A 27,480-nucleotide genomic window follows, 5' to 3' on the forward strand; every position below is an offset into this window, starting at 1 on the left:
CTCAAGAGTAGTTTACAAATGCATTTTTTGACAGTTTTTTCTCTCCCTCTCCGCACCCCTCACTCAGTGTTTCAAAGTTAGTCATGTCATTTTCTGAACTCATCTGACACGTTTCAGTTGCTTCAAAATTGCTGCTTTCAGCAATTCAGCGGACACGCCCCCACAGTCCTGAGCTGACAATACTAATCATTTTTACTTGATTTTGACACCTAATTTCATAAACGTGTCATCTTAAATGATATTTTTAATCATAAACTTTGACTGGGTAAACACTTTCTTCTTTGGTCTGACACTCAGAACACATATTTATTCTTACCTTACATGGATTTTAAGTAAAGAAATCCTGGACAAGAATAACTGAAAAACTAGAGAAACAGAACTCTCCAAACACATAAAATTCACAGTTTTTTATTCAACATGTAACAGTATACAGTGTCATATTTATTGTCAATACTGTATGTACCCTGGTGGCGCTACAATTGTGATATGGGAAACAAAGGAGAGAAAATAAAATAATAACTAAGGAAGTGAGAGAAAGACATTAAGAGGAAGCAAGAGGAGAATACACATACTTCAAAATAAGACATTGCATTAACAACTACAACTCTGTTTGGGAAGTGGATGGTGGAAATGAGGCACAAAGCTCTGAAGCAGAACAAAAGATGCTTGAAGTGATGCTTTTATATTTTTATGAAGAGAAAGGATAACACAAAGTGCACAAAGCACAAAGTGTCCTCACTTTATTACAATAAAGCTTTGTTTGAGAAGAGCAGGCAAACAAAAAATTATGGTCCATTGTACTGTAATGTTGTTTAATGTTATATTTTTCATGTCAACAGTGGTGCAGAGGAGAGCAGACCTTATGCTCTCAGAGGAGTTGTAATGTGTAATGAACCTGCTTCCATTGTACAGAACTCTTACATCAACCAGTCCAAAATGAAACAAAGACAACAAATGATCAGTATATTTCATTATCTTTGTGGTGCTTCTTCATATTGAGAAAGTTAAACATTGTCAGTCTGCAACTTATCTTGTATGTTGTTAACTGTGCACAGGCACTATCTTAACTTTATAACAATGTCATCATGTAGGAAGTTATAAAAAGTGTATCAAGATTGCCATGCCTGTGGTGATGGCGGAGCTTGGATGTTGGCAAAATCCATCAAAAATAGAAGCCATGCAGTAATAAAAAAAAATAATAAAGGTGTTCTAGCATGATTCTGTCTCAAGGTCCGTCCGAAGCTGCAAACCAACCAATAGCTGGCTCCGTAGGTTATGATCCAACCAACAAAGAGCTAGACCTGGTGTAGCTTCCCGGTTATACTTTCTATGAGACACACATATTTAACTTTCTTACGTCACAGAAATCCTAGAAATCTCCATACCTATGAACAGAAAAACACACAATAGTAAATAAAAATATAAATTGAAAAGAACTTTTTTATGTACTCAAAATAGCAGGTGTAGGCATGGAAGTATGCAAATTGAGACACTGGTCATTGGTTCGTGGATGCTTATTGGAAATGAAGATACATTTTGAGTAGTTAACTACTATCGGGTTGGCTATAGTTAAGAATTAATTGATTTTGCATATTAATTCTGGTTCTTATCAATTCCTGCAATTGTTAATTATAGTTTAAGTGAATAGTTTGAGTGAGATGAAAAGAAGACAAAAAATGTCAAACAATAATTACCTATCATTTTATCAGATTTAGCTGCCATAAACAGGCTTATTATAAATGACAAAATATCTTTTGATTCTACCGTATTGGGGATCAACTAAGTGCCTACTAATCTCCCTCAACAGTTAATCTCCAACAAAAACAAGCCATTTTCTAATCCACTCTGCTTGGAGCTTCAATGAACTCAGATACTGTTGAGATCTAGTTTAGAAATAGAAAATGTTCTCTAACTGACCAGCTAGGCTTTTATTGTGAAGCAGCTATAGCTTCATGTTGCCTCAGGCACATATCTTAGCAACTGCTAAATCAGAGGTGCATAAAAATAGGACAACATGATATAGAGATTTTGAGTTTCTTTGTTAGTCAGCAGATTATCGAAATGACATTTGAATGACAGTCTTTGCCAAGCTCAGAGGTGTGTTGTGTGTCTTTTTCAATGTGTGTTTTTGTAGTATGTAGGCGACTCACTCGGCGTCATCAGCAGTCCGTGTGTTATAGCTTTGGAACAATGGCTGCATGAAGAGTCCCAGAGTTCCCACCACACACACCAGGATGAAGATCCACAGGAACAGACGGTCTATCACCATGGCTACATACTTCCAGTCCTCTATGATCTGGAACCAAACCAAACAAGTTTAGACTGTTACAACATGTTGAGACAGATCAATTCATGGCTAAAACATATGTGCGAGGGAGCAGCCTTTCAGGGAAACACCATGTTTTAACGCTTGGTGAGGGGGGTCTCAGAAGTTTTGTGTGGTCACAGTCCACGTATTTTATCTTTTGTCAAACCCTTCCTGTTAAAAGTGTTTTAGCTGAAAATAGGTTTGTCAAGCTTTGGCTTTCTCCACATGCCAAAACAGTGCTTGTGTAAGACTGCAGCCTTTCAAAATCCAAAAATACAAGGAAGGAACAAGGAATGAATAAAACTGTTTGTCTCCTCCACTTTCCTTTCAGAAAGTGATTAGTGATCAGAAGCTTACACTGCAAAGAGCAGTGTCAAGACTGAAAAAAAATGCCATGAGGAATACAGCTGCAGAACTTGTTTGTAATATTTATTAAGTGTGGGAGTTTTGTGGAAGTTTAGTGTCCCTGGGACATAAATCTGGGGTTAGGGTTGGTGCTGAGTTCAGTCAGTCTGTGTTTGTTTGAGTTTGTGCAAGGTTTTCTGGGGATATCTGACATTTTGAGGAAAAATAGATGATTGACATTTTGAATAATGTCACAGCGGGACAAAATGAAATCTCAAAAGATTTAAGATGTGGCATGTTCCATTTCTAATCTTGCCCTGATAACCTCTTCATTTCTTGTACAAATCACCTCATTTTTCCCATTGCATCTTTGTCATCGCACATCTCCATAATCTGCTTTTATAGGTCTTTACTTCCCTCATTCTGACTCTGAAATAATATATTCTGTCTTCCCATTCATTCATCCTTTGATCCTATCTCTTCTTGCTCAACATCACTTATCTATTTTTAAACCATGGCTTTATATCCTCACCCCTTCATCGTCATCTTCTGTCTTCATGTGTTCAGTGATGTATTTCACTCCATCCACTGCTTCCTCCAGATCTGCATCCCACTGAACAGCCAGACGCCTTTGGTGGAAGTCTGAAAACCCACCACCCCCATCTGGGATGTCGCCCACCTTCCAGCAAAACTTGTGCGCCAAGTCCTCGTTCACGTAGAACGAGTCGGTGTCTGTTCGGATCCCACCGAGTCTGATGTTGGAGTACTGCTTCTTCTCTGTGCCGGTCTGGGAATAGTTTTTCCCCACAGTACTTTGGTTGGCGTACTTCCGGCGGAGTTTATCACGGACATTAGAAGAGCCTGGACGCCTCATGAGGAGGAAGGTGGGCAGGCGGATTAAGAAGAGGCGTTTGACCCAGTCTGGCATGTGGTGGGTGGATGGGGAGCGGTGGTGCACATTGAGGACACAGACTGTGCTCACAGTGGAGAAAGTGACCAGCACCATTGTGAACATCAAGTATTTACCTTAAAGAGAGTGATGAACAGAGAGGAAAAAGATGACCACCATGAACAAATAAATATTACTGCTGCCTTTAATCACACTGCTCTAATTCAGACATTTGTTATTCAGTATTCAAATAATGGCATCTCAAATCATAACCTAATCATAACCGTAACCCAACATGGATAGATAAGTCTCTAATGAAGCCCCTGTATGGCTCTCTCTGGATGTAAAGGCCCACATCACTGATTTGATCAGTACAACAGAATCATGTCTTATTTGCCAACTTGCAGAACAGAAATACTGTCTTAACCCTCATGGGTCACTATGGACATTTTTGTCCATTTGGTCAAGTTTCTCTCTTGACAAATTTTAGAATTCAAATTGTAATTTTTCTAATAGATCAGTAGAAGACTGTGGAAAAATTTTACTACTCTTTTAAGTTATTAAGGTAAAAAAATGTCCACTTCCAAAAAACTGCTATAAAAAATTTACAAATGATGATGTTTTTCTGATATTTTTCTGCATAACTCTCTTAAACAACTCCAGCCCTGCTCAAAACTACCAAACATTCAATAATTTTGAGGACTTTAACCCTTTAAATGCCAGTTTGATTACTTGAATTTGTAATTTATGAAGAAAAATGTCAGAAATATCAACAGTGACATTAAAACTGATGCAAAATTAACTAAATTAAACTGACACGTGAGGGTTCACTCACTAAGCAATTACAACAGCTTCTACTTTGCTGTTCTTTTGACCACGGTGAACTTGCTGTCAATAATAGTCAGCACTTCCTGCATGTTTCACGTTAAAAGTCTACCTGGAAGGAAGTTGAAACAATGTGAAACATGCAGGAAATGTTTAGTCTGATTGACAACAGCTTAACAAAAAAAACATCAGAATGGAACTGACTGGAATCAATTTGTGAGTGAGAACAACATAGTAGTGAATGTTACCTGAGCCTGTTGTTACACCAATGGAATTAATGCTGTAGAAATGTACACGATCATGAATTTATCAAAACTACAGGTAAACATGAAGGTTCTCTGCACGGGTTCAGTGATCTGTAGGTATCAGTTCACAACCTTAATTTTCTTAGCTCGACACACACTTGCATTGGACACACATAAATATGACTGACCTATGAGTGGCACTGCGAGAGAGGTGGGTGGCACTATCTTTGATATCAGCAGCAGGAACACAGTGAGCGCAAGCAGCACTGAGATACACAGCGTCATCTTCTCCCCACAATCTGACGGCAGGTAGAACACCAGGATTGCCAACGACGTGATCAGCACACACGGGATGATCAGGTTAATGGTGTAAAACAGCGGCTTCCTCTGGATCACAAAATCATAGGTGATATCCAGGTAGGTGATGTCATTGGGGTCCTCGTTTTTGCGAGCCGGGAGTGAGACGATGTCCCACTCTCCGCTTGGCGTGAAGTCATCACGGCTGGCAAAGTCGCTTGTGAGGATTAAATCCACTTCCGTGTGGTCGTAGGTCCATGAGCGGAACTTGAGAGTACAGTTTTGCTGGTCGAAGGGGAAGTTCTGCACCTCGATGGCACAAGCTGACTTGTAGATGGCTGGGGGAAGCCAGAAGATGTCTCCTGTGTTGGAGACCACAGCATTGCAATAGAAGGAAACCTCGTACACGCCATCAGCACTGTAAGAGGTAGTGGGTGAGATGTAAGATTAGGGAGTGCATGGATTGAGACACAGATTTGCAATCAGCTAACTCATGAGGCACCACTGCAGACATTCTTTCTCTTCATTGCAGTGACCGAAATCAGACAAACCCAAACTCTCCTTCATGATTGGCTGAAGTGATATTAAAACCAAACATTGATTAAGCTTGTACTAATCCCCTTCACCTCAGAGAATGCAGAACATTTTAAGTACAAAATCCCCATGGAAAAACATGTATTTTAGCAGCAGATTTTCTGCTTGGAAAACCTCTTAATACTGTAAAACGATATACTGTAATCCATTAGTATGAGGCCACCACACACACACACACACACACACACACAGGCCAACAATTTAGTTGCATTTTTGAATTACACTGACTTCAGAATAGCATGGAACCACAACACCAAAATCAAAATTGACAAACTGGTCGTCTCTTTGGTGAGGTGACATAGCTCATACTTACTTGTTGTAGAGCACTATATCAGGGAGCCAGATGTGTTTGGATGGTATTCGTAGTTTCTTGATGCCTTCATATTTTTCTGGGTCCCATCTCAGCCTGTAGTCATTCCACTCCTGAAAAGAGAGTGTTTTATATATAAACTCCCTCAATGATAAACGTACCTACACACTGTACATATTGTATATTCAACACTGTATGTCCACTGGGTAGCTGGAAAAGTTGTGTTGTACCTGACACAGCCACAAGTTGGTCGTCATGATCTGTTCTCTCTCATTCTGCAAGCAAACAATAGTTTGTCATACTGTGAGCATCTTTTTCATTTGACAAGATATATGGTTGAATTATTATAATGCTCTGGCAGTGATTTAAGACACACAAAAGCTCAAATCCAAATATTTAAGCACACCTTTAGGGAGTGGACGTGGGGGAAAAAATTGGGGCAAAGCAACATACCTTCCAACACCTTTACAAATATCACAAAAGGTAGACTTCATACAGAGCTAAACTACAGTTTATTGTGCAGGGCTTTCAGTGTCACACTATGTAAATGTGTGGCCAAAAGTTTCAGAATATTGATGATATGATATAAATTGATTTAAGGTCAAAATATATCAGACTGAATGCCACGCAAGGCGTCGCAGAGGAATCTGGCGGTGCCAGGAAGTAAAAAAAAATATGTGATGTTGCATGACTGGGGTCAACATTAGGCTAGCTGCTGTCAGTAATTATCTTCAAAACATTGGTTGGCTGTTCATTAAACCACTCCCTTTTCTACTTTGATGTGATAAATACAGAGAACAAGACTTGTGCGTGTGATGTCATTTGCAGAGCTTGGCTTAGCAATGGGAAATGATAAGTAATAAGTGATGTGACAAAACATATGTTTAGGAAAACATATTATGAGATGAAGACTAAAATGTGATGGATGTTTTCAAAATTCCTCTCTGCTTTAACACCTAATTTACATCAGTGTGCCACAGCACAGCCTTTGAGAACCTCAGCTGTGATGAATTAAAGTGTGTTAGGGTTCATGCCACACAGTGGATAACAGTCTTCATTCAATTTCCCAAAAACATAGATAATCCAGAGATGGATTACTTTTTTAAAACCAAATGTCCAAAATTATCCATCCATCCAATTTCTAAGTTGCTCATCCTGTTCAGTGTTGAGGGAGGGCTGCAGCCTATCCCAGCATGCCTTGGGAATGAGGTGATGCACGTTCTAAACTGGTCACCTGTCTATCACAGAGCTAATTCCAAGAGACAGACAAACAGATTCAGACCTACAAGTAATTTTAAGTTGTCAGTTCACCTAACCAGCATGCCTCTCTCTCTGGCAGTATGACACATTGGCATAAAGTTTTTATTATGACACATATAATGGTGTCATATTTATTCAGTGTTTTTATTTACTCAGTGGTTTTGTAATATTGATGTAGCTGCATTATTCAAACCAACTCAACTTTTTTTTCTTTTTCTTTTTTTATATAAATGAACATCTCTTATATTCAAGCCCTTGCCAAACAAGTTCACACAACGCTGACCTCTCTGTGTTTCACAGCATACAGGAGTTTTCAAACTTAGTGTCTGTGGTGACATTCTTGCACTGGATGTATCAGTCGTGATGCCTTTACGTCAACCAGTAATGTACTGCCAGAGCTGTAGGAGGGAGCCACCATAGTGACAGACTAGGCTACAACATGGCAGAGTGTAATACTGTAGGCACATGTCATAAGAACATGTGCTTATGTAATTGCACTCGCTGCCAGAAAACAAAAGTTTTATTTAAAGGGAACATAAATTAATTTCCTTTTCTGTCTAAGTGCTTTTTTTGGTTGTAAAGGAAAGTTACATATTTTCCTCTCTTCCCTCCCTAATGGCCTTTCGGCTTCTCTGCCTCAGCCTTTGGTGACTTAAGGAGTTAACTGATGGATGCTGGTGCTCCACCAGTCCCTGGTACAGTCAGCTGATAGTACGGCTAATTTAGCTGCTCAGCTAACTTGCTAACAGCAGCTATAGTTAGTGGCTAAAGAAGTTAATCACTAAAAACAAGTAAAGCCATTTGCCTATCAAGAAAAATAAAATATGATCAAGTTGATAAAGTTATAAAAGTTTTTTGTTTTTGCAAAGCAATCAGTGAGGCCTGGTCTTATGTATACATGTATAAATGACTGAATAGTGTTTTGTTTGTTTTTTTCAATTAAAAAAGTTACTACATGTTTGTTATGAGTGTGTAGCGTAGAAAACAAAGTGCAAAGTAAACAGCCTGCATGTGAATAAAGACTCTGAAATCTGAAAAGACATTCAAAAAGCAGACTGCATAAGAATTGCTTAAAGCCAAAGGAGAGAGTAATCCAAGTTGTCAGGTCCAGGTTACAAAACAAAACAAAGAGAAGTGCAGTTTATGCATTGTGACCAAGCTGTAAAAAAAGATTTATCAAATGTTTTTGGGTCTATTTCTATAAACATTTTGTCACAATCAGGATGTCACTGTTATCAAATGGGTAATGTTAAAAATGTATAATGAATGTGTATTGTGTATTGTGTACAAATGTGTGTTTTGTCTGTACAAAACACACATATACTTATATATATACACAAATATACTTACTACACTGATGAGCTGAGACAGAGACACCTGTATGGAGATGGTGACCTGCTGGCTCTTATTAACAGCTGGTCTGATCAGTTTGTTGTAGCGCTCTGGACCCAACAGGTAATTCACCAGCCGCTCCTCTGCATTCTCTGCCCTGCTGCCTACAGACAGACAATCCAGACCACACAGAGGGAAACATTATACATTATATTTTTAAAGTGCCATAAATCCTAGGATGCATGCTCCATGTTAAATATTTACAATGTAGATACACTTATATATGGAGGACTAAAAGTGCCAAAACATTAACATTTCATGATCCTGTGTTGCAGTGCTTTATGAATTGTCAAACTACCATATATTTTGATATTTGATATTTGATTCAATAAAAAAATGAATACCCTAAGATACCAAGAAAGAAAGAATTTCCAATCAATCAATCAATCAATCTATCTATCTATCTATCTATCTATCTATCTATCTATCTATCTATCTATCTATCTATCTATCTATCTATCTATCTATCTATCTATCTAATGATAATATTAGTTTATTATTTGCATTTCCCTCAATTTATTTCTCAAAACATATGTATTTATGTATTGGGTATTTATAGAATATTAATATTCTTGAACAAATACATTTAAAAATGAATAAATTAAATGGGAACAGAAACAAACAGGGGGATTATTACAAAGGTTAGTCAAAACAGAAGGAAATAAAAACAGTATGACTAAGTATGAATTTATGTCACATATTCTAAATTAATTCATGCATACATTTATTTTTGTGTTATTTTTGGTGCATTTTATTAATTATTAATTATGAATCTTTATTTATTTATTTACTTTTGATTCTGGCAGTTTACTTATTTACATTATTTGTGTGCGTGTGGTTTGTTGTTCCCACCCATGATTTTCTCTCTATGTTTTTAGTCCCCTGTCATCATGAATGATGAACAATAAACAAGTTGGCTGTAAATGAATTAAATGTACCAGAGGGCAACAAGAACAAATCACGTGTTCTTTTTAAAATGTGTGTTTGTGTGTGTGTGTGTGTGTGTGTGTGTGTGTGTGTGTGTGTGTGTGTATGTGTGTGTGTGTGTGTGTGTGTCCTACTGCAGGGTTTTAAAGCAAAAGAACAAACAAAATTCAGTCATGCATCTATCCCTACAAGAAGATCCCCGAAGCTTTGTGTTTCCTCAGCCCTAAATTATTGGTTATGTAAAAGTGATCGTATGAATAAGTCAGAAGCAAAATGCTTTCGACCCATTCCTCCAGCTTCCACAGCCATTATGTCTACATTGTCAAACAAAACTGACAACTGTGCAGAAAGCGTTTAATATCCGGAATGCTTCAGCCCCTCTGTGCCACATGAATTGTCTGTTGTTGTAAGATTACACGCAGGGAAGGCCAAGAAAAAATGGATGTTCTTTTTTTCAACAGCACCCCGCTGTTTCAAATCGCAGTGAACACCAATATTTTCAGCTGTTTGAAAGCCAGAGACACAAGGAAATCCATGAGAACTTAATAGAACTTCAGTCTGCAGTTTATTTTAACTTCAGAAGATAAAATATTTGCCATTAATTAAGAACATAATTAGTCTATTTGTGTGAGGGAATGATGTTAGTTAAGTCAGGTTAGATTGCTGAAAATTATTCTTATTATTCTTATTATTACAAATTCATTAGTATATACAGGGCACCAATAAACAAAATACTTAGTGGGTACCACCAAGAAAATATTTAAGTATGGGGACAGAGGGCAAGGGGTTATAAGGGGGAATAAGAGAGTAACAACTTTCCCAAAAAGACTTAGAAATAAAACACAGTACAAAAGATTAGTACATATTTAAATGATTAAGAACCTTTTTGATAAGTACCGGGCACAGTAATATTGTAATTGGGTAACATGGTATAGACAAATAAAATGGGCTAAAAGTCTTAATACTGCACTAAAATTAGCTATGGTATAAAAATCTACTTCAGGATTTTCTTAAAGCTAGATAAGAAGATCTGACATTAAAAGTCAGTGTAAAATAAGAATAAATATGTGTTCTGGGTTTGTCAGACCAAAAAAGAAAGTGTTATTAACCACATGGCCAATTTGAAGCATTAAAAATATCGACAAGTTTATGAAATCAGGTGTCAAAATCAGGTAAAAATGAGCAAAAGAGTATTCTCAGCTCCAGGAACGTGGGGGCGTGTCCACTAAATACGCGGAACACACGCCCACTTGTGGGAGCAGTCAAGCAGCAATTTTGAAGCAACTGAAACGTGTCAGATGAGATCAGAACTGACATGACTAACTCTGAAACACTCTGAGTGAGATTAATTATTCTCTATCTCTCTGCTAGGGGTGTAGGGGTATGCTCAGGGTGGCCTCAGCGTGTCATCGAGCCACCCTTCAGGACCGCCCAAAAAATCCTGGACTGAATACTGGTGAAAAACTGTTTAAACCTCTAACTCCACATTTCAGTAATATATTGTTCAGTCTTTTCACATGTTTTCAGCAACTATTTTCCAACATATTTTTGCTTTTACACATGACTGCAACTCTTTAAGTATAACAATGACAGACAGTTTTAAAAGGAAAAAGATCAGAATTGATGCAGCAGAACCAGAGATATTGTATTCTAAGCATTCATCTACCTTGTCAATACCCAGCGCCTATCTTAACCCACAATGCATCTTGACCACCTCTTGTTTAGTCAGCTATTCAGGTGTGTTATACTAGTAACAGCTAATGTAGCCTCAAGATGCCGATAAAGCAGAGATAAGGCACAGGCAACCCTGGTCTTGTAAGCTTTATTCTTTCTAACTCCACACCCAAAAAATGTTTTAATTTTCATATCCTAATTTTCATATTGGTACCCAGCCAACGCTGACTCAAGTGACATCACTGACAGCAATTTGTCTGATTTTACGCAGCTCCCTCTGGAGGCACAAAAGGCTTTTTGTATTGTATTGGCTTTAAAATTGACAGTGCACAGAAAATCTGGTATATGTGGACACTATTTTGGGGCAGTATTATATGTATGCACTATGAAATGTGTATACCTATAAAAAATATTGTTTATTATATTGGAACTGGTGTTTTTTTTTTTTTGCAGCAGCAGCAGCAGCAGCAGAAGCAGCTTCAGTTAAAACACTGATGTTGGGACTGCGGAATGGTGCCAAACATCATTGTATAGTACAAGGCCAAGCCTTCTGGCCTTGAGGGAAATACAAACACTCACAAACACATGGTGGTAGACATAGAGAAGTGCTATGTGCCTTCTTGGTGTATTATATCATTTGAATAATTTAAACCTAGATTTCAAGGTATCTTGGCCTTGATGGATGCTACGGAATAGTGCTCAACTACATTGCGTGTCGTCACAATTTTTCTCTGAGTCCTGTCGTTTTTGTAGAGCAGATATGGCTCTACAAAATGGCTCAGATTTTTTTTCTTTTTTGTTTTGTCCTAAGTCTACAGACTATGAGCTAATACTGTTTCATAAGATGCAAAGTCAAGAAGAAAAACACAATCAAGGTCAGGTTGATAACAAAAAGCTCTTCTTTTAGGACAGTCGTGGAGACATCCGAGTGTTCTCCCTAAAAGACAGGAGACAAAGCTTTCTTGTTGGTAGGTATAAAATAATCCTATGTGAATTATTCAAAGAGCCCATCGGCTTTTGCTTGCAAGTATTTTAAGAGTAAGAACGCGACAGTTTTAAGAACACTGTCTCTGAGGCATACATTGTTGCAAGGAGTGTTGAGGCTGCTTTTAATTCAAAAACTCCTTTTTGGGGATCCACAGGGGACCTCTGAGTTTTTGTCTCTTTCTTTTGTTATAAGGAAAAAACTCAGATTTATCATCGAAGTCCAGACCAACAATGTAAGTCAGGTGAAACAGAATACAAATCTAGGTAAGACATGGTCTTAGCTATTATTAAGGACACTTAGGTGATGTTGAGTCACTGGCTTTTCTGTTAACAATAGTCAAACTTTTCTAAAAGAGAGCGTTTTCATTGAGAGAGCTTCAACTCATGATATCAGTCAGTCTCTCTCCCTCCATCACCATTACCACCACCATCTGTAAACATGTCTCATTAACGCATGTTAATCCATGTTACTAACTAAACTTCTTTCCCGGAGTGCTCTCTCGTCCAGCAGGTTCTTATGGATCGTGGCTGCTGCTGTGATCCTGCATGACGTCCACTTCATATATTATTACTGTAATTATTGCTGTCATATCTCAATTACAGTGTATAGTTAATTAATGATTTGCTGCTGCTGATGTGCATCTGTGTCTCTCTATCTCTATCACAGGTTCCACTGCTACTGTGGTCATTTTATCATTCATTGTAATTCATTGTCATTTTATCAGTCATTGTAATTGTACAATATGTTTGTGTTGATTTGTCCTGTACACGTGACATCTATTGCACGTCTGTCCGTCCTGGGAGAGGGATCCCTCCTCTGTGGCTCTTCCTGAGGTTTCTTCCACCTTTTTTCCCTGTTAAAGGTTTTTTGTGGGCAAGTTTTTCCTCACTCGAACCGAGGGTCTAAGGACAGAGGGTGTCAGTCCCTGTACAGATTGTAAAGCCCTCTGAGGCAAATGTACTTTGTGACTTTGGGCTATACAAATAAAATTTGATTTGATCTGATTTGATAAAGTTAGCACTAGCTCCTCATGGTGTCATGTTGCATTCATGTACCGAAACATTTGGAAACATAAAGTATGGGCTATATTGTTACTCTACATTGTGTATATTAAGCAACATACGATCCAGCACTTTGTGTGATTCAGTGACTAACATGTTGGGACATATTATAGCAAAACTTGATGTCTGTCTTCTCACAGCAACATTTCATTAACCAGTGACAGCAGAGAGAGAGAGAGAGAGAGAGAGAGAGAGAGAGAGAGAGAGAGAATACCTTCATCTTTTTGTAAAATAAAATAATAAAATATTTTGCATGATGTGTATATCAGCACTATGGACAGCATTATATTCAAGTATAGCTGCTGTACATGGTGGTTAAAGCTTACAGAAAGTATTTAGCCTTAGACAGAACACTTGTATTTATTTTGGGGGATATATTATGTTGCCTCACATATCCATACTTTGGGATATTTAAAGAATATAAAAGAACTCACTTGCGAGAGAGAGAATGGAGAGCAGAAGAACAGTGCTGGTAGTCATCTCCTCTCTGCTGTCCCTGGACAAACTTGCCACTTTTTTATACTGTCCTCCAAAAAACAGAAGAAGAAGAAGAAGAAGTGTCTTGAGTGAAAACAGGGAAAATATTCAGTATTTATATTCCGTCGTGACACAGTAAGCCTTCTCTCTTGTGCCTCTCTTCTCTTCTCCTCTGTGCGCTGGTTGCCTCACACTCCGGCTGATGGTCGCAGAAATACACGAGTAAACTTTGGCTAATATAATGAACAGGTCAATTGTAGAAAATGTTTATTTCCCAAACACAACATGTTGGTCCTTTGTTTTATAGCTTTGTTGGGCTGGCCATTGTGCGCCACCGCTTCAGCCACAAACCAGCCACGGTGACATTTAAACCTCTCGTTAAAAATCCAACAGTCCAAATTTAAGGAGTGGAGTTAAAGCTCCTGATGAAGCGCGGACAGTGTGAAGAAATCGGCGCAGTCGCTCAAAGTGCGGTGCGCACCGTCAAGACGCTTGTTGTAAATCGGCTCCTCTGGGGTAACTACTTCAGTTGAAGTCCACAATGAAGCCGGGAAGGATTTTCCATGAAAAGTCCGTGTTGCCCGGAGGAGAAGCGGGAGGAAAAAGAGATGTGGGGGTGGAGAGGGGAGAGTGTGTGTGCGCGCTCCTTGAGTGGAAAAAATTCACGTCACGGCTTGAAGTGATGTTCAGCTGCCATTTGGCTCTAGATGGCTTCTGTTCTGCCAGTGGTGTTTAGATAGCCTACTTTTCATGACACCAAGTGAACCCAAACTTGAAGAATACTGAGAAGAAAACGCACACGAAGCCACAACACTACTGTACACTACTACTCTGACAGCACAGAAGATCCATTCTAAGAAGCACAAGAAGATTGTTTAGGCGCAAGTTTGCTCAAAGTGAGCTTAGTTTGAAGACAAGCATTATGATCACCGGAATATGTTTTGAAATGGCATAAGCAGATACGCATTGAATGCCAGCTGTGAGCAGATGTTGTCATAGTGAGTAGAGGAGGGGTGGGGAGAGGATTTCTTTTCTTTGCTCTGTGAAAAACATCTCACTGAAAATATAATAATAAAAGCACTGAACATAACATGTCATTTCTGAGTGCTGTAAAGTTCCCTGACAATTAACAAGACTGTAAAATCTATCAGATCCACACAGGCACTCTGCTTCTGACTTCCTGCTGATATTTTTCCACAAACAAATTCTATAACCTCTTTTAAAAGAAAAATAAATGTACAAATACTTAATAAAAATTAGTAATATAATATACATTCATTGATGGTGCAGCTGTTACCTCACAGCACAAAGGTTCTAGGTCCTAACCAACCTTTTGCATGTTTGCATGTTCACTCTACATCTGCATTGTCCACCGATATGTACGAATGTGAACTTTGTTGTTGTTCATCTCTATGTGTCAGCCCTGTGATGAACTGATGACATATTCAGGTTGCACCCCGCCACTCTCCCAATGTCAGTTGGGATTGGCTTCAGCCAGCTGAATAATAATCGGATAAGCTTAGGTTGTTATGAAAAATGAATGATATTGTTTTATTACTCTAATCCAGGATCTGAGGAAGTCTGGAGTCTGGACATTCAATACTGTCCTAGCTGTGTAATCTGTGCGTTCGTGTATTTTGTATGTCTATGTGTATGCCTTCATGTGTCTATGTGTTTGTGCATAATATGTGTGTATGTGTGTGCCTTTATCATGTTCTATTCAAAAGTCCATATGCGTCACGCAGAACACCGCAGTATGAGGGCTGTAGGTGTGACAGAGGAGTTCAAGGTGGAGGTGGGACTGCATCAGGGATCAGCTCTGAGCCCCTTCTTGTTCACTATGATGATGGACAGGCTGACAGACGAGGTTAGACAGGAATCTCCATGGACTATGATGTTTGCAGATGACATTGTGATCTGTAGTGAGAGCAGGGAACAGGTGGAGGAGAAGTTAGAGAGGTGGAGGTTCGCCCTGGAAAGGAGAGGAATGAAGGTTAGCCACAGCAAGACAGAGTACATGTGTGTGAATGAGAGGGACGCAAGTGGAAGAGTGAGGTTACAGGGAGAAGAGATAAAGAAGGTGGAGGATTTGAAGTATTTAGGCTCAACAGTCCAGAGCAATGGAGAGTGCAGAAAAGAGGTGAAGAAGCGTGTGCAGGCAGGTTGGAACGGGTGGAGAAAAGTGTCAGGTGTGAAAGGAGAAGAAGAAGACTCTAATCCAGGATCTATACAGGCATATTTTCTATTTCAAAAGTTCAATTGCTAGACCCAAGATCCTCTTATTTCACTGTCCGTGTTATTGGCTTCCAAACTAGTTGGGATGTCAAAAAATTATCTTTGTACCTACGAGTCTTTAAAGATGCAGTGTGTAGATTTTAGTGCTATCTAGTGGTGAAGTTTCAGACTGCAACCAACTGAAAACCCGTCACCTCTCTGACCTCACCTCTCTCGGTCCAAGCATGAAGGAGAACCTACAGTGGCTGTCAAACATGAACAAAAACGTGAAAAGGACATTTCATGTAGTAAACGTGAAAGGTCCCATATGGAGCCAATGTTTGGTTTGTCCCTTCTGGGCTGCTATTGAAACAAAGTGGGTCAAAATATCTAACTCCATTGAAGAGGACCTACTCCCTATTCTTCTTATTATTTTCAGGTGATTTAACACTTAACATAGTTATGAAAATGATATTTCATTTCTGTCAATGCATACCCTTAAATGTTACACACTGGACCTTGTAACAGAGATTTCAAGTGAACACAGAGAAACTTTTTCCCTTCAGCAGATGAAACATGAAAACTGTCTCTGAGTGTCAAAATCATCACCGTAAGATAACAGCATCTCAAATATCTAAAGAATAACAAATCATGTCATTGTCATTATTTTTTACCTTGTGACTTACTGTATTTTTTTTGTTAGGAGACAGAGGAGCTAATCATCTACCTCAGAGCCACAATACAGAATATTCAGTTATGTTGCACGTGTGTGTGAGTTTGTGAGACGGTTTACTCATACCAGGAGTATTTTTAACAGTTGGACTGTGTGCATGTGACTATGATTTGCCATCACACTAAGAGGAGAGTCATGTCAAATGCCTCTCTGCAGAAGTCACAGTGAAAAGAGAGAACGGCTCGGGTGTGAAAGCAATAAAGAGGAGAAGACATGAAAAGACTGCACTTCCTTTGGACATTTGTGCTTCTTGCACATGAATAAACCATTACAGATTCAGTGGCTAACATTCCCAAGCATAGATTTTTCTGGGCCAGGGGGATTGAGAGGTTCTTTCATTTGCACAAGATATAAATATATATAAATAAAAAAACAATTAACCTCATGGGAACATCTTCTCCTGTCAAACAAACAAACAAACAAAAGAAATACATTTAAACACATTTTCTTAATCTTTTTTTCCTATTTCTGTTCAGTTATTTTTGATGCGAAGCATGTGAATTCATGCATATACACCACACCTCACACACACATGCACACACACACACACACACACACACACACAATCTCTTAAAACAGAAACAATGATCTCAAAACAAGAACTTATGCGAGATTTACCCGTGTCATTGTTTAAGGGTTTTTAGCATGTCCATAAATCCCTCACAATCTGGGAAATATAACTAACATATTACTCCTTCACACGGCCCACTGGAGATTTCAATCTGCCATAATGGAAGTGTGTCTCTGCTTCAGCCAAGTTAACTGGCACGAGCACACCACAGCTTACAGCAATTCATAACACCCCCTGTCTCTAACGCTACGGCTCCATCACTATCTTTCTCTTTCATACAGGCAGGTTCAGGCTGCTAAATAAAAGTGCCAAGGTGATACCTGTCATATGAAATATTTATGTTAGGACACACTGTGTTTGGTGGGATCAATATATCAACATACTATTTCTCCTACTGCACTGTTAGAGCTCTGTGCTTGTTGGTGTTTAATATTTATTTACCTTAATAAGATCTGCTGACTGTGCATGTTGCAAAGATTGCTGTGTCTGGAGCAAACAGCCTCCCCTCCCATTTATAAACACACACACACCTGGCTGAGGATGTTAATGTTAGCCAATGATCACCTCCAATGGAGGATTGTCATTCTCTCAGAGAAAAGAAAAACCTGCTGGACCAGCTGCAACAGCAGCCGTGTCACAGACTAAATCTTTGCATTTGTTTGGTTTACCTCATGCTTAGTTTCATTTGGAAGAGATGATACATTGAAACACATAATGGAAGAAAATATATATATATATATTATATATAATATATAATTATTACAACACCAATGGCTCCTCCCTTAGAGGTTGAAAAGGTACTCATCATGACCAATAAACTTTATGTTTAAAATCCATGCGGTGCTCCTGAAAGTCAGTAAAATAAGAGCTCACCTTTTTATCTTCCTGTGGGTGAATCAGAGCTATAGGAGTACAAGATATGTACAAATCAGCCTGAGGCTTGAGGCTGGGAAACAGGAGTAGATCTGAGTCTAGCATAGCAATGCTAGGTGTGGGATGTGGTGATAGGGTAAATTAACTTGAGTGTGAGGCAGATAGAGTCCAAGACTGAAGCCTGCAGGAATCCAGTGCTCTCGTCCGCAGACCTGATAAGGCGAGTTGTACAGATCAAACACAAACATCAGGCCCAAAGACATCAGTTCACTAGACCCAACATCTCATGTTGTTTCTCAGCACAAAACATGCCAATCTTATTTTTATGGTATGGTTGAAGGGTTCAGTTGCAGGTGATGACTGTGAAGAAGAATTCACTGATGTCCTGCCAAAGCTTTTAGTTCAGACTTCAGGTTTTATCATGTAGCTCAACATTCCAATATTTTACATCAATTCTGTTTGAATTAAATTAGAAGATAAGCAATGGAATATGACAAATACTTGGACCTAAATGCAATTATTATACAACTCTGTTATAATTTGTGGCAACAAGTATTGCAGAACACTATTAATATTGTATAACACAAGTCGGCAGTCAGTGTATGCAGAGGTGGCTAACCTTGGAACATGAATGGCCATCCCATGTGCCACCCTATTATCCTAAACTATGATTGGCTATCTGTCTTGGGAGTCGGGACCTTAGTTCAGCCCAACTGTTTGGCAAATAAACCGGACTTGGTTTATAAAATGTTTTAAATCTTTATAAAAGTGTTTGGAAGCCAACACAAGAATATATATTCTTATTTTTTAAATCTCTTTACACCTGTATACATTTAATATTTTTATGTTTATTGCTTGTTTGCGCCAGCAATATAAGGAAAACAATAATTCAATTCTCTGTATGTTCTGTACATGTGGCAGTGACAATAACATTGAAGAACAGGTACATTTACCATTTTCAATGTCCAGAATGGTTGTATTTTGAACTGTGTTGCAGGAGATTTGTGTTGTAGATATGAAGTTATACACAGTTTTGTGAATCAAATTTTGTCCACAAAGGCTTATTCATTTTACTTTATACCAGTGTTGTAGTCAAGACCACCTGAAGTCATGACCAAGGACAGATGAGACACATCCAAGAATTTGGGGTTTCGAGACCAAGGCAGGATAAGACGGATCATCAGGACCATACAGTTTGTACATAGGTAGCTATTATTCACAGTCTCTTAAAAGAGACTCACTTACACTTTAGCTTAACTCGCGCTTTGAAATGCTTCCTTTCGAATTGATGATAAATGTTTAACGTGGTTCTAGTCATCTCAGTAAGCTTCTTCTCCTGTCATACATTTTCTTTGAGCATGTGCGAGTCTGGGGTGACAGCATCATTAGAAATGGGTCGTTACACATTTGAAGCAGGAAGTTTGACATCCAATCAAAGTAAATCCCTTCGGTTGTGGTCTCGACTGATCTTGAAATAAAGTATCCTTTGTCGAAGACCAAGACAAGACCAAGTAAAACTGTTGAAAAACCCGTTGAGAGACAGGTCTCAAGATGTGTTTTTCAATGTGAATTGTTTTATTTTGCATGCAGTCAGTTTTGGAGGTAGTTTCTTTTCGAGGACTTAAAGAACTACACAGAAGTGTAACAGGTGTAATATGTCTCAGTCATCCAAGCCCCAGAGCTTTTTAGTCCTTCTCCTGTGCATGTTCATCATCATATTAACCTAGGTTTTATTGTGTGTGTGTTCAAATGTGGTTTCTTATGCAACAGATGTGCATGCATGTGTGTCTGTGTGACTCTTTGCTTATTATAGCAAAATAATTAGTTTCATAGCATCTTAAAATGTGCACATATGAAAGGACACACATGTATACATGTATAGACAGAACCTTTTCCTGCTCACTCAACGTTGATCCCTTTTTCACTCCCAGGTTAAACATATTAATTTCTAAAGATGGACTTGCTTTTAACAACACAACAAAATGTAGATTTGACCTTAACCTGTTTTCTTCACTGGCATGATTTACTCCATTTCCAGATATAGATACAGATATATCCAGATGTTTTGCAAGTGTTTCAACTCAGTGTAGGCAGATTAGCTGACTCGACACCTGCCACTACTGATACATAATGACAGCAGCCTGGATCTGTTTCATACCATCACTATTCATGTCAGTGATACATCAGCTAATTAACCACTACACCTGTATGACTGGTGTAAAGGTTGATACACTTACACTCATTTCTATGGCCCATTACATTTTCCCATAGATCCACATAGAATTGTATATGACCTCTTTAATTACATTTTGTATGCTTGAAATAGGGTTTCCCAAAAAGGTTACAGCCTGAAAAAAATATACAAAAATACAGAAATGGATATTTATTTCTAGATAGCTACAGCAACCTAATAACTCTAAATGAAATAGTGGCTATTAACAGTAACATTATGGCACTACAGTCTGAAAACAGATCGTGGTATTGAAGTGACAACCAAAGAAACAATTATATGTTTGTGCATCCTATTGCTTTCTGTAACAATCCTAATGTCTTGTGTTATTGGACAGATCAACCTGCTGGGGGGCACTCTCCATGCGTTGTATACATGAATGTTATGCTTGAATATTGCATGACCCTGGTTTCACTGTGTGGATGATTAGATTAAAATAAATAAATCACACTATCAACTGAAATAATAAGAAATATTTTGCACAGTGCCTAGAGATTAGGTAATAATACAAGACCCATTACCAGTCCCTTGATATTAAGTCTGCAACCTATATTCCCAAATAAAATTAGTTCTTTCATTATAATGTGAACCTTGGGCTTTGTGTGGTGATGTCTGGACCAGCTATTCATAAATCCATTACTAAGTGTGAGCCTGCGTGTATATGTGTGTGTGTGTGTGTGATATAAATCAAACTATTTATTAAAATTAAGATTTATTAAATCTTCAGGAACATCTCATCGTATATATTCTTATTTTATGTTAGTCTCATACTTACACATAGAAAAGTGTAAATTAATTGTAGGAAACATTATGTCCAATCAAAAAACAAACAACAATATAAACAGGAAGTAACTGCAGCGTCACAAGCTGTAGCATATTTTCCAAGGTTTGAAGTTCGTCACTGCATTTGCTTTAGCATCACCATTAATTGGAAGATAAACACATCAAAATGAAGGGTTTACTCCTTTTATCCTTCTCAGTGTTGGTCTGGGTAAGTGAGGACTGCAAATGATTTTAATTAGTATAAAGTTAGCTACTTGTTCTAACTGCCGGCCATAGGTAGCTGACGCTAGTTTATCATATCAGCATTAGTTAGTTACTGTAATGGTGTTAATATTAACATTATTATTATTTATTTATTTAAATAATTTTGAGGCAAAAACGCAAAGTTAATGTGACATTTGGCTAAAATGAGGTAAAGTTAGCGTCCATGTAGCCACGGAATGTGTGAAAATAGCGGACGCTGCCATGGCAACCGCATCTTTGTCATCATACTCTGATCTGATCATGACACCATGTCAAACATCACCATCTAGCAGCTTTATGGATTTATGTATCCCACGGTGTCAAATACAGTAACTATTGTCAATGATTTTGACAATAACCCAAAAAGTTATAATATTTCTCTGTCACTGTCTCGCACATAGACATTTATACATTAGACGCCACATGAGCGCTGATCTTACGTCGACGTCGCCGCCTATTGGATAAGCGATCTGCCCGTAAACATACAAGGAAATGGACTGAACTTCATAAAGCGCCTTCTTACAAAATTCTTTAGTTAATGCTCTTATACACCCATTCACACACACACTAATATACTGGGAAACAACAGCACCAAAAACAACTATGTAACTTTAAGTGATGATTATAAATGTTATCTCCTTATGTAAGCACCAAACCCCGTATGTATTTTCTAATGCTGAGGTTTACAGCTACTAATGTGTGTAACACTGTTACTGTGATGATAAATTGAAAATTTATATTTAACATTTAATCTGTGTCTATAATAACCAGATCCTGAAAGTAGATGGACATGAGGGTTTTCTGAATAAAGAGCACTAATTACATTACACGTGAACATATATACATCATAGTAGTACACACACACCACACACACACACACAAACACACACTGACTCTCCTGTGTACTAAAATATATGACAAAACCCATCCATAATCAGATTTATAGAGAGTGTATATACTGGAAAATGATGAATGGTGAAGATTTGTAGCCTTGGTAGACCCAACAAATTGTTTAGCTGGATGCAGATCATTCATTCAAGTCTTGGGGTATCTCGAAGAATTCAAACAAATTGTATAAAAATGAAAATATATTAAATTTAAAGTCATTTTTATTAATTCCCGCTGTTCTATATAAAGACATGAATACACATTGAATTTCATTACAGTTGTACAATCTGTTAAATTTACCCTAATTACATGTCCTTCAATACTCCTGTAGTAGTTGGGTGTTTTAAGTAATGGTCATTTAGTGGAGATGTTAAAACTCTGTCTCATCCCATCTGTAGTGTAAGCACAAAATGTATCTAATGAGATTTACAGTGTACCACTAGATGTATATTTTTAATTACAATACGTAGTATACCCTGGTGTGATAAGTTAAATATTATAAAAAAACAAAGGACAGCAAAACCTGCAAACACGTTATGATTTTATGTTTGTTTGCCGCTCCTGTCGCTAAATGGTACGACTCTGAATTCATCATGACAGTGAACAGCTACAATCAGTTTACTCTCCAGTTTCACAGTGAATGATATAATGCCTTATTTATACTTGATTTATGTTACCGTTCAGAACAATGTTCTGTCCATCCTTTAAAAGTTTCAAAAAAGAAATGTAAATTCATTATTTTTGTGGTTTTCTAAAATGTCATTACCACAACATACAGAAATGTAGTGTTCTGTTTCTTTTCCTTCTTTTAAAAAACAACAACTGTTAGTCTCTAAGGTGGCTGTGTTACTATGTGCCAAAAGGGTCATGCATAAATAATAATAAAAACGATTTGCCCGTACACACCAATGTATCCGTTGTGTTGATTATCTCTCCTTTGGGAGGGTTTTCCATCTTTTTCAAGGGTCTAATTGTTGAGGATGTAACACCCCTGAGGCCATTTGTGTTTGATTTTGACCTAACAGTTATTAATACATTGACTTCACATGTGACAAGGAAGGGAACCATTATGTCCTAAATTGAGTAGTGAAGGCACGAGGCGATCTGAAAGGAGAATAAATAGTTAATTTAATAATACACTATAATTAATATTTATTTAATAATATTAATAGATAGTGTATAGGATGTATATAATAATAGAAAAATGACCAACACTCTGCGGTTCAGTGCGAGATGGAAGAAAGACGAAGAGGAGGAGAAAAACAACAGACCAAGACGGAGGTACAATGAAGATAATGTCATTAAAAATTTATTTGTCTATTGACAGAACAATACTAACTGTTAGTCCTAACACAGTTTGCTATCAATAAATAGCTGTTAGCTTGTTTTAATATCGTTAGTGTGATGGAGGGGCCTGATGGCTGTTATGGAAAAATAATTAATTAGGTAACTACTCCACCTTACCTTTATTGGGGATATAAAGCTTGATCTGTTCAGCAGGTGTTATGACATTTGATTTGCTGAATATTAATGTAGCAAATAAGAGTTCCCGTTCCAGGTTCTTTAGAATAAAATGGGTTCTGTGTTCTGAAGAATATTTGCATATAAGAGAGAGGTCGTTTATTTTAGAGTCCATATCACTGTTTTGTTTTGTTTTTTCACGTTAACATATTTGTTCTCTGTCTTTGTATCTTCCCGACAACATGTGCTGTGAGTTACTGCACGGTGACGGAGTTGTCGCGCACTGTGCCGGCTCACAGTGTTCGAAAGGTCAAGTATCGTGACTGTCCCTGCCGTAGGGTTGTCCCAAAGTTTTCAGGGGGATCTTACCCGTCATTGGTTGAATCAGCCTTCCATACTTGACCTTTTAATTTTAGAGTCATATCAAGTTTTTGTTTTGTTTTTTTTCAGTTAAACATCTATTTGTTTCTCTGTCTTTGTATCTCCGTCACAACATGTGCGTGTGTTACTGCACGGTGACGGAGTTGTCGCGCACTGTGCCTGCTCACAGTGTCGACAGGTCAAGAATCGTGACTGTCCCTGCCTAGGTTGTCCCAAAGTTTTCAGGGGGGATCTTACCCGTCATTGGTGAATCAGCCTTCCATACTTGCCTTTTAATTTAGTAGTCATATCACTGTTTGTTTTGTTTTTTTTCGAGTAACATCTATTGTTTCTCTGTCTTTGTTATCTCTGTCACAACATGTGCTGTGTTACTTGCACGGTGACGGAGTTGTCGCGACACTGTGCCTGCTCACAGTTGTCGACAGGATCAAGTAATCGTGACTGTCCCCTGCCTTGGTTGTCCCAAAGTTTTCAGGGGGATCTTACCCGTCATTGGTGAATCAGCTTCCATACTGGACCTTTTAATTTAGAGTCATATCACTGTTTTTGTTTTGTTTTTTTTCAGTTAACATCTATTGTTTCTCTGTCTTTGTATCTCCCGTCACAACATGTGCTGTAGTGTAGCTGTGCTGTGACGGTACCGACGGAGTTGTCGCGCACTGTGCCTGCTCACAGTGTCGACAGGTCAAGTAATCGTGACTGTCCCTGCCTTAGGTTGTCCCAAAGTTTCAGGGGGATCTTACCGTCATTGTGAATCGCCTTCCATACTTTGACCTTTTAATTTTAGAGTCATATCACTGTTTTGTTTTTTTTTTTTTCAGTTAACATCATTTGTTTCTCTGTCTTTGTATCTCATGTCAAACATGTGCTGTGTTACTGCACGGTGACGGAGTTGTCGCAGACTGTGCCGCTACAGTGTCGACAAGTCAAGTAATCGTGACTGTCCCTGCCTTAGGTTGTCCCAAAGTTTTCAGGGGGATCTTACCCGTCATTGGTGAATCAGCCTTCCATACTTGACCTTTTTTAATTTTAGAGTCATATCACTGTTTTGTTTTTTTTTTCAGTTAACATCTATTTGTTTTCTCTGTCTTGTATCTCCTCCGTCACACGTGCTGTGTTACTGCACGGTGACGAGTTGTCGCGCACTGTGCCTGCTCACAGTGTCGACAAAGGTCAAGTAATCGGGACTGTCCCTGCCTTAGGTTTTCCCAAAAGTTTTCAGGGGGATCTTACCCGTCATTGGTGAATCAGCCTTCCATACTTGACCTTTTAATTTTAGGTCATATCACTGTTTTTGTTTTGTTTTTTTCAGTTAACATCTATTTGTTTCTCTGTCTTTGTATCTCCGTCACAACATGTGCTGGTGTTACTGCACGGTGACGGAGTTGTCGCGCACTGTGCCTGCTCACAGTGTCGACAAGGTCAAGTAATCGTGACTGTCCCTGCCTTAGGTTGTCCCAAAGTTTTCAGGGGGATCTTACCCGTCATTGGTGAATCAGCCTTCCATACTTGACCTTTTAATTTTAGAGTCATATCACTGTTTTGTTTTGTTTTTTCAGTTAACATCTATTTGTTCTCTGTCTTTGTATCTCCCGTCACAACATGTGCTGTGTTACTGCACGGTGACGGAGTTGTCGCACACTGTGCCTGCTCACAGTGTCGACAGTCAAGTAATCGTGACGTCCCTGCCTTAGGTTGTCCCAAAGTTTTCAGGGGGATCTTACCCGTCATTGGTGAATCAGCTTCCATACTTGACCTTTTAATTTTAGAGTCATATCACTGTTTTTGTTTTGTTTTTTTCAGTACATCTATTTGTTTCTCTGTCGTTGTATCTCCGTCACACATGTGCTGTGTTTGCACGGTGACGGAGTTGTCCGCGACTGTGCCTGCTCACAGTGTCGACAAGATCAAGTAATCGGACTGTCCCTGCTTAGGTTGTCCCAAAGTTTTCAGGGGGATCTTACCCGTCATTGGTGAATCAGCCTTCCATACTTGACCTTTTAATTTTAGAGTCATATCACTGTTTTGTTTTGTTTTTTTTCAGTTAACATCTATTTGTTTCTTGTCTTGTCTTTGTACTCCTCGTCACAACATTGCTGTGTTACTACGGGTGTCACGGTGTTACGTACATACGGATTGTCGCGCACTGGTGCCTGCTCACGATGTCGACAAGGTTCAAGTAATCGTGACTGTCCCTGCCTTAGGTTGTCCCAAAGTTTCAGGGGGATCTTACCACCGACATTGGTGAATCGCCTTCCATACTTGACCTTTTAATTTTAGAGTCCATATCACTGTGTTTGTGTTGTTTTTTTTCAGTTAACATCTATTTGTTTTTCTCTGTCTTTGTATCTCCCGTCACAATCAGAGTTCGGTCTGTTACTCACGATGTAGACGGAGTTGTCGCGCACCTGTGCCTGCTCACAGTGTGACAAGGTCACGTAATCGTGACTGTCCCTGGCCTTAGGTTTTTTTGTCCCAAAGTTTTCAGGGGGATCAGGGGATTTATACCCGTCATTGGTGATCAGCCTTCCAATACTTTGACCTTTAATTTAGTCATATCACTGTTTTGTTTTTGTGTTTTCAGTTAACATCTATTTGTTTCTCTGTCTTTGTATCTCCTCGTCACAACATGTGCTGTGGTACGGCACGGTGACGAGATGTCGCACACTGTCCTGCTCACAGTGTCGACAATGGTCAAGTAATCGTGACTGTCCCTGCCTAGGTTGTCCCAAAGTTTTCATGGGGGATCCTTACCCGTCATTTGGTGAATCAGCCTCCATACTTGACCTTTTAATTTTAGGCATATCACTGTTTTTGTTTGTTTTTTTTTTCAGTTTAACATCTATTTGTTTCTCTGTCTTTGTATCTCCCGTCACAACAGTGGCTGTGTTACTGCACGGTTACGGATTGTGGTCGCGCACATGTGTGCCTGCTCACAGTGTCGACCATGATCAGTAATCGTGACTGTCCCTGCCTTAGGTTGTCCCAAAGTTTTCAGGGGGATCTACCCGTCATGGTGAATCAGCCTTCCATACTTGACCTTTTAATTGAGGTCATATCACTGTTTTGTTTTTTTTTTCAAGTTAACCAATTTGTTTCTCTGCTGTGGATCTCCTCGTACACAACATGTGCTGTGTTACTGACACGGTGAGGTTTGCACATTGTTGCGTGTTACTGAACAGTACGATTGGTCGCGCACTGTCCTGCTCACAGTGTCGACAAGGTCAGTAATACGTGACTGTCCCTGCCTTAGGTTTGTCCCAAAGTTTTCAGGGGATCTTCCCGTCCATTGGTGAATCAGCCTCCCATACTTGACCTTTATTTTTAGAGTCATATCACTGTTTTGTTTTGTTTTTTTTTCAGTAACATCTATATTGGTTCTCTTGTCCTTTGTATCTCCTGTCACAAACAAACATGTGCTGTGTTACTTGCTGTTACGACTTGACACGGTGACGGAGTTTGGGCGCGAAACTGCTGTGCCCTCTGCTGTGCTGCTCACAGTGTCGACATG

At 38.7% G+C, this 27,480-nt stretch overlaps 1 protein-coding gene across 2 annotated transcripts in view; it reads right to left on the bottom strand.

Moving 5' to 3' along the window:
• Positions 1–468: 468 nt before the first annotated feature.
• The window catches only part of chrnb5a (cholinergic receptor, nicotinic, beta 5a), a 50,313-nt gene continuing 23,301 nt past the window's right edge, over positions 469–27,480 (bottom strand). Inside the window, exons 1-8 of one of the 2 annotated variants that reach the window (XM_019260612.2) lie at positions 13,550–13,628; positions 8,424–8,569; positions 6,044–6,088; positions 5,817–5,926; positions 4,801–5,327; positions 3,186–3,679; positions 2,151–2,296; positions 469–1,385 (exon numbers count right to left, since the gene is read on the bottom strand). In XM_019260612.2, coding sequence (XP_019116157.1) covers positions 1,370–1,385; positions 2,151–2,296; positions 3,186–3,679; positions 4,801–5,327; positions 5,817–5,926; positions 6,044–6,088; positions 8,424–8,569; positions 13,550–13,595 — 1,530 coding nt within the window. In that variant the 5' untranslated portion in view covers positions 13,596–13,628 and the 3' untranslated portion in view covers positions 469–1,369. Of the gene's footprint in view, positions 1,386–2,150; positions 2,297–3,185; positions 3,680–4,800; positions 5,328–5,816; positions 5,927–6,043; positions 6,089–8,423; positions 8,570–13,549; positions 13,629–27,480 lie in introns of those variants that run through there. The other variant, XM_027282414.1, reaches the window with a different exon arrangement.

This window comes from Larimichthys crocea, chromosome X (genome assembly GCF_000972845.2).
Source record: "Larimichthys crocea isolate SSNF chromosome X, L_crocea_2.0, whole genome shotgun sequence".
NCBI lineage: Eukaryota > Metazoa > Chordata > Actinopteri > Sciaenidae > Larimichthys > Larimichthys crocea.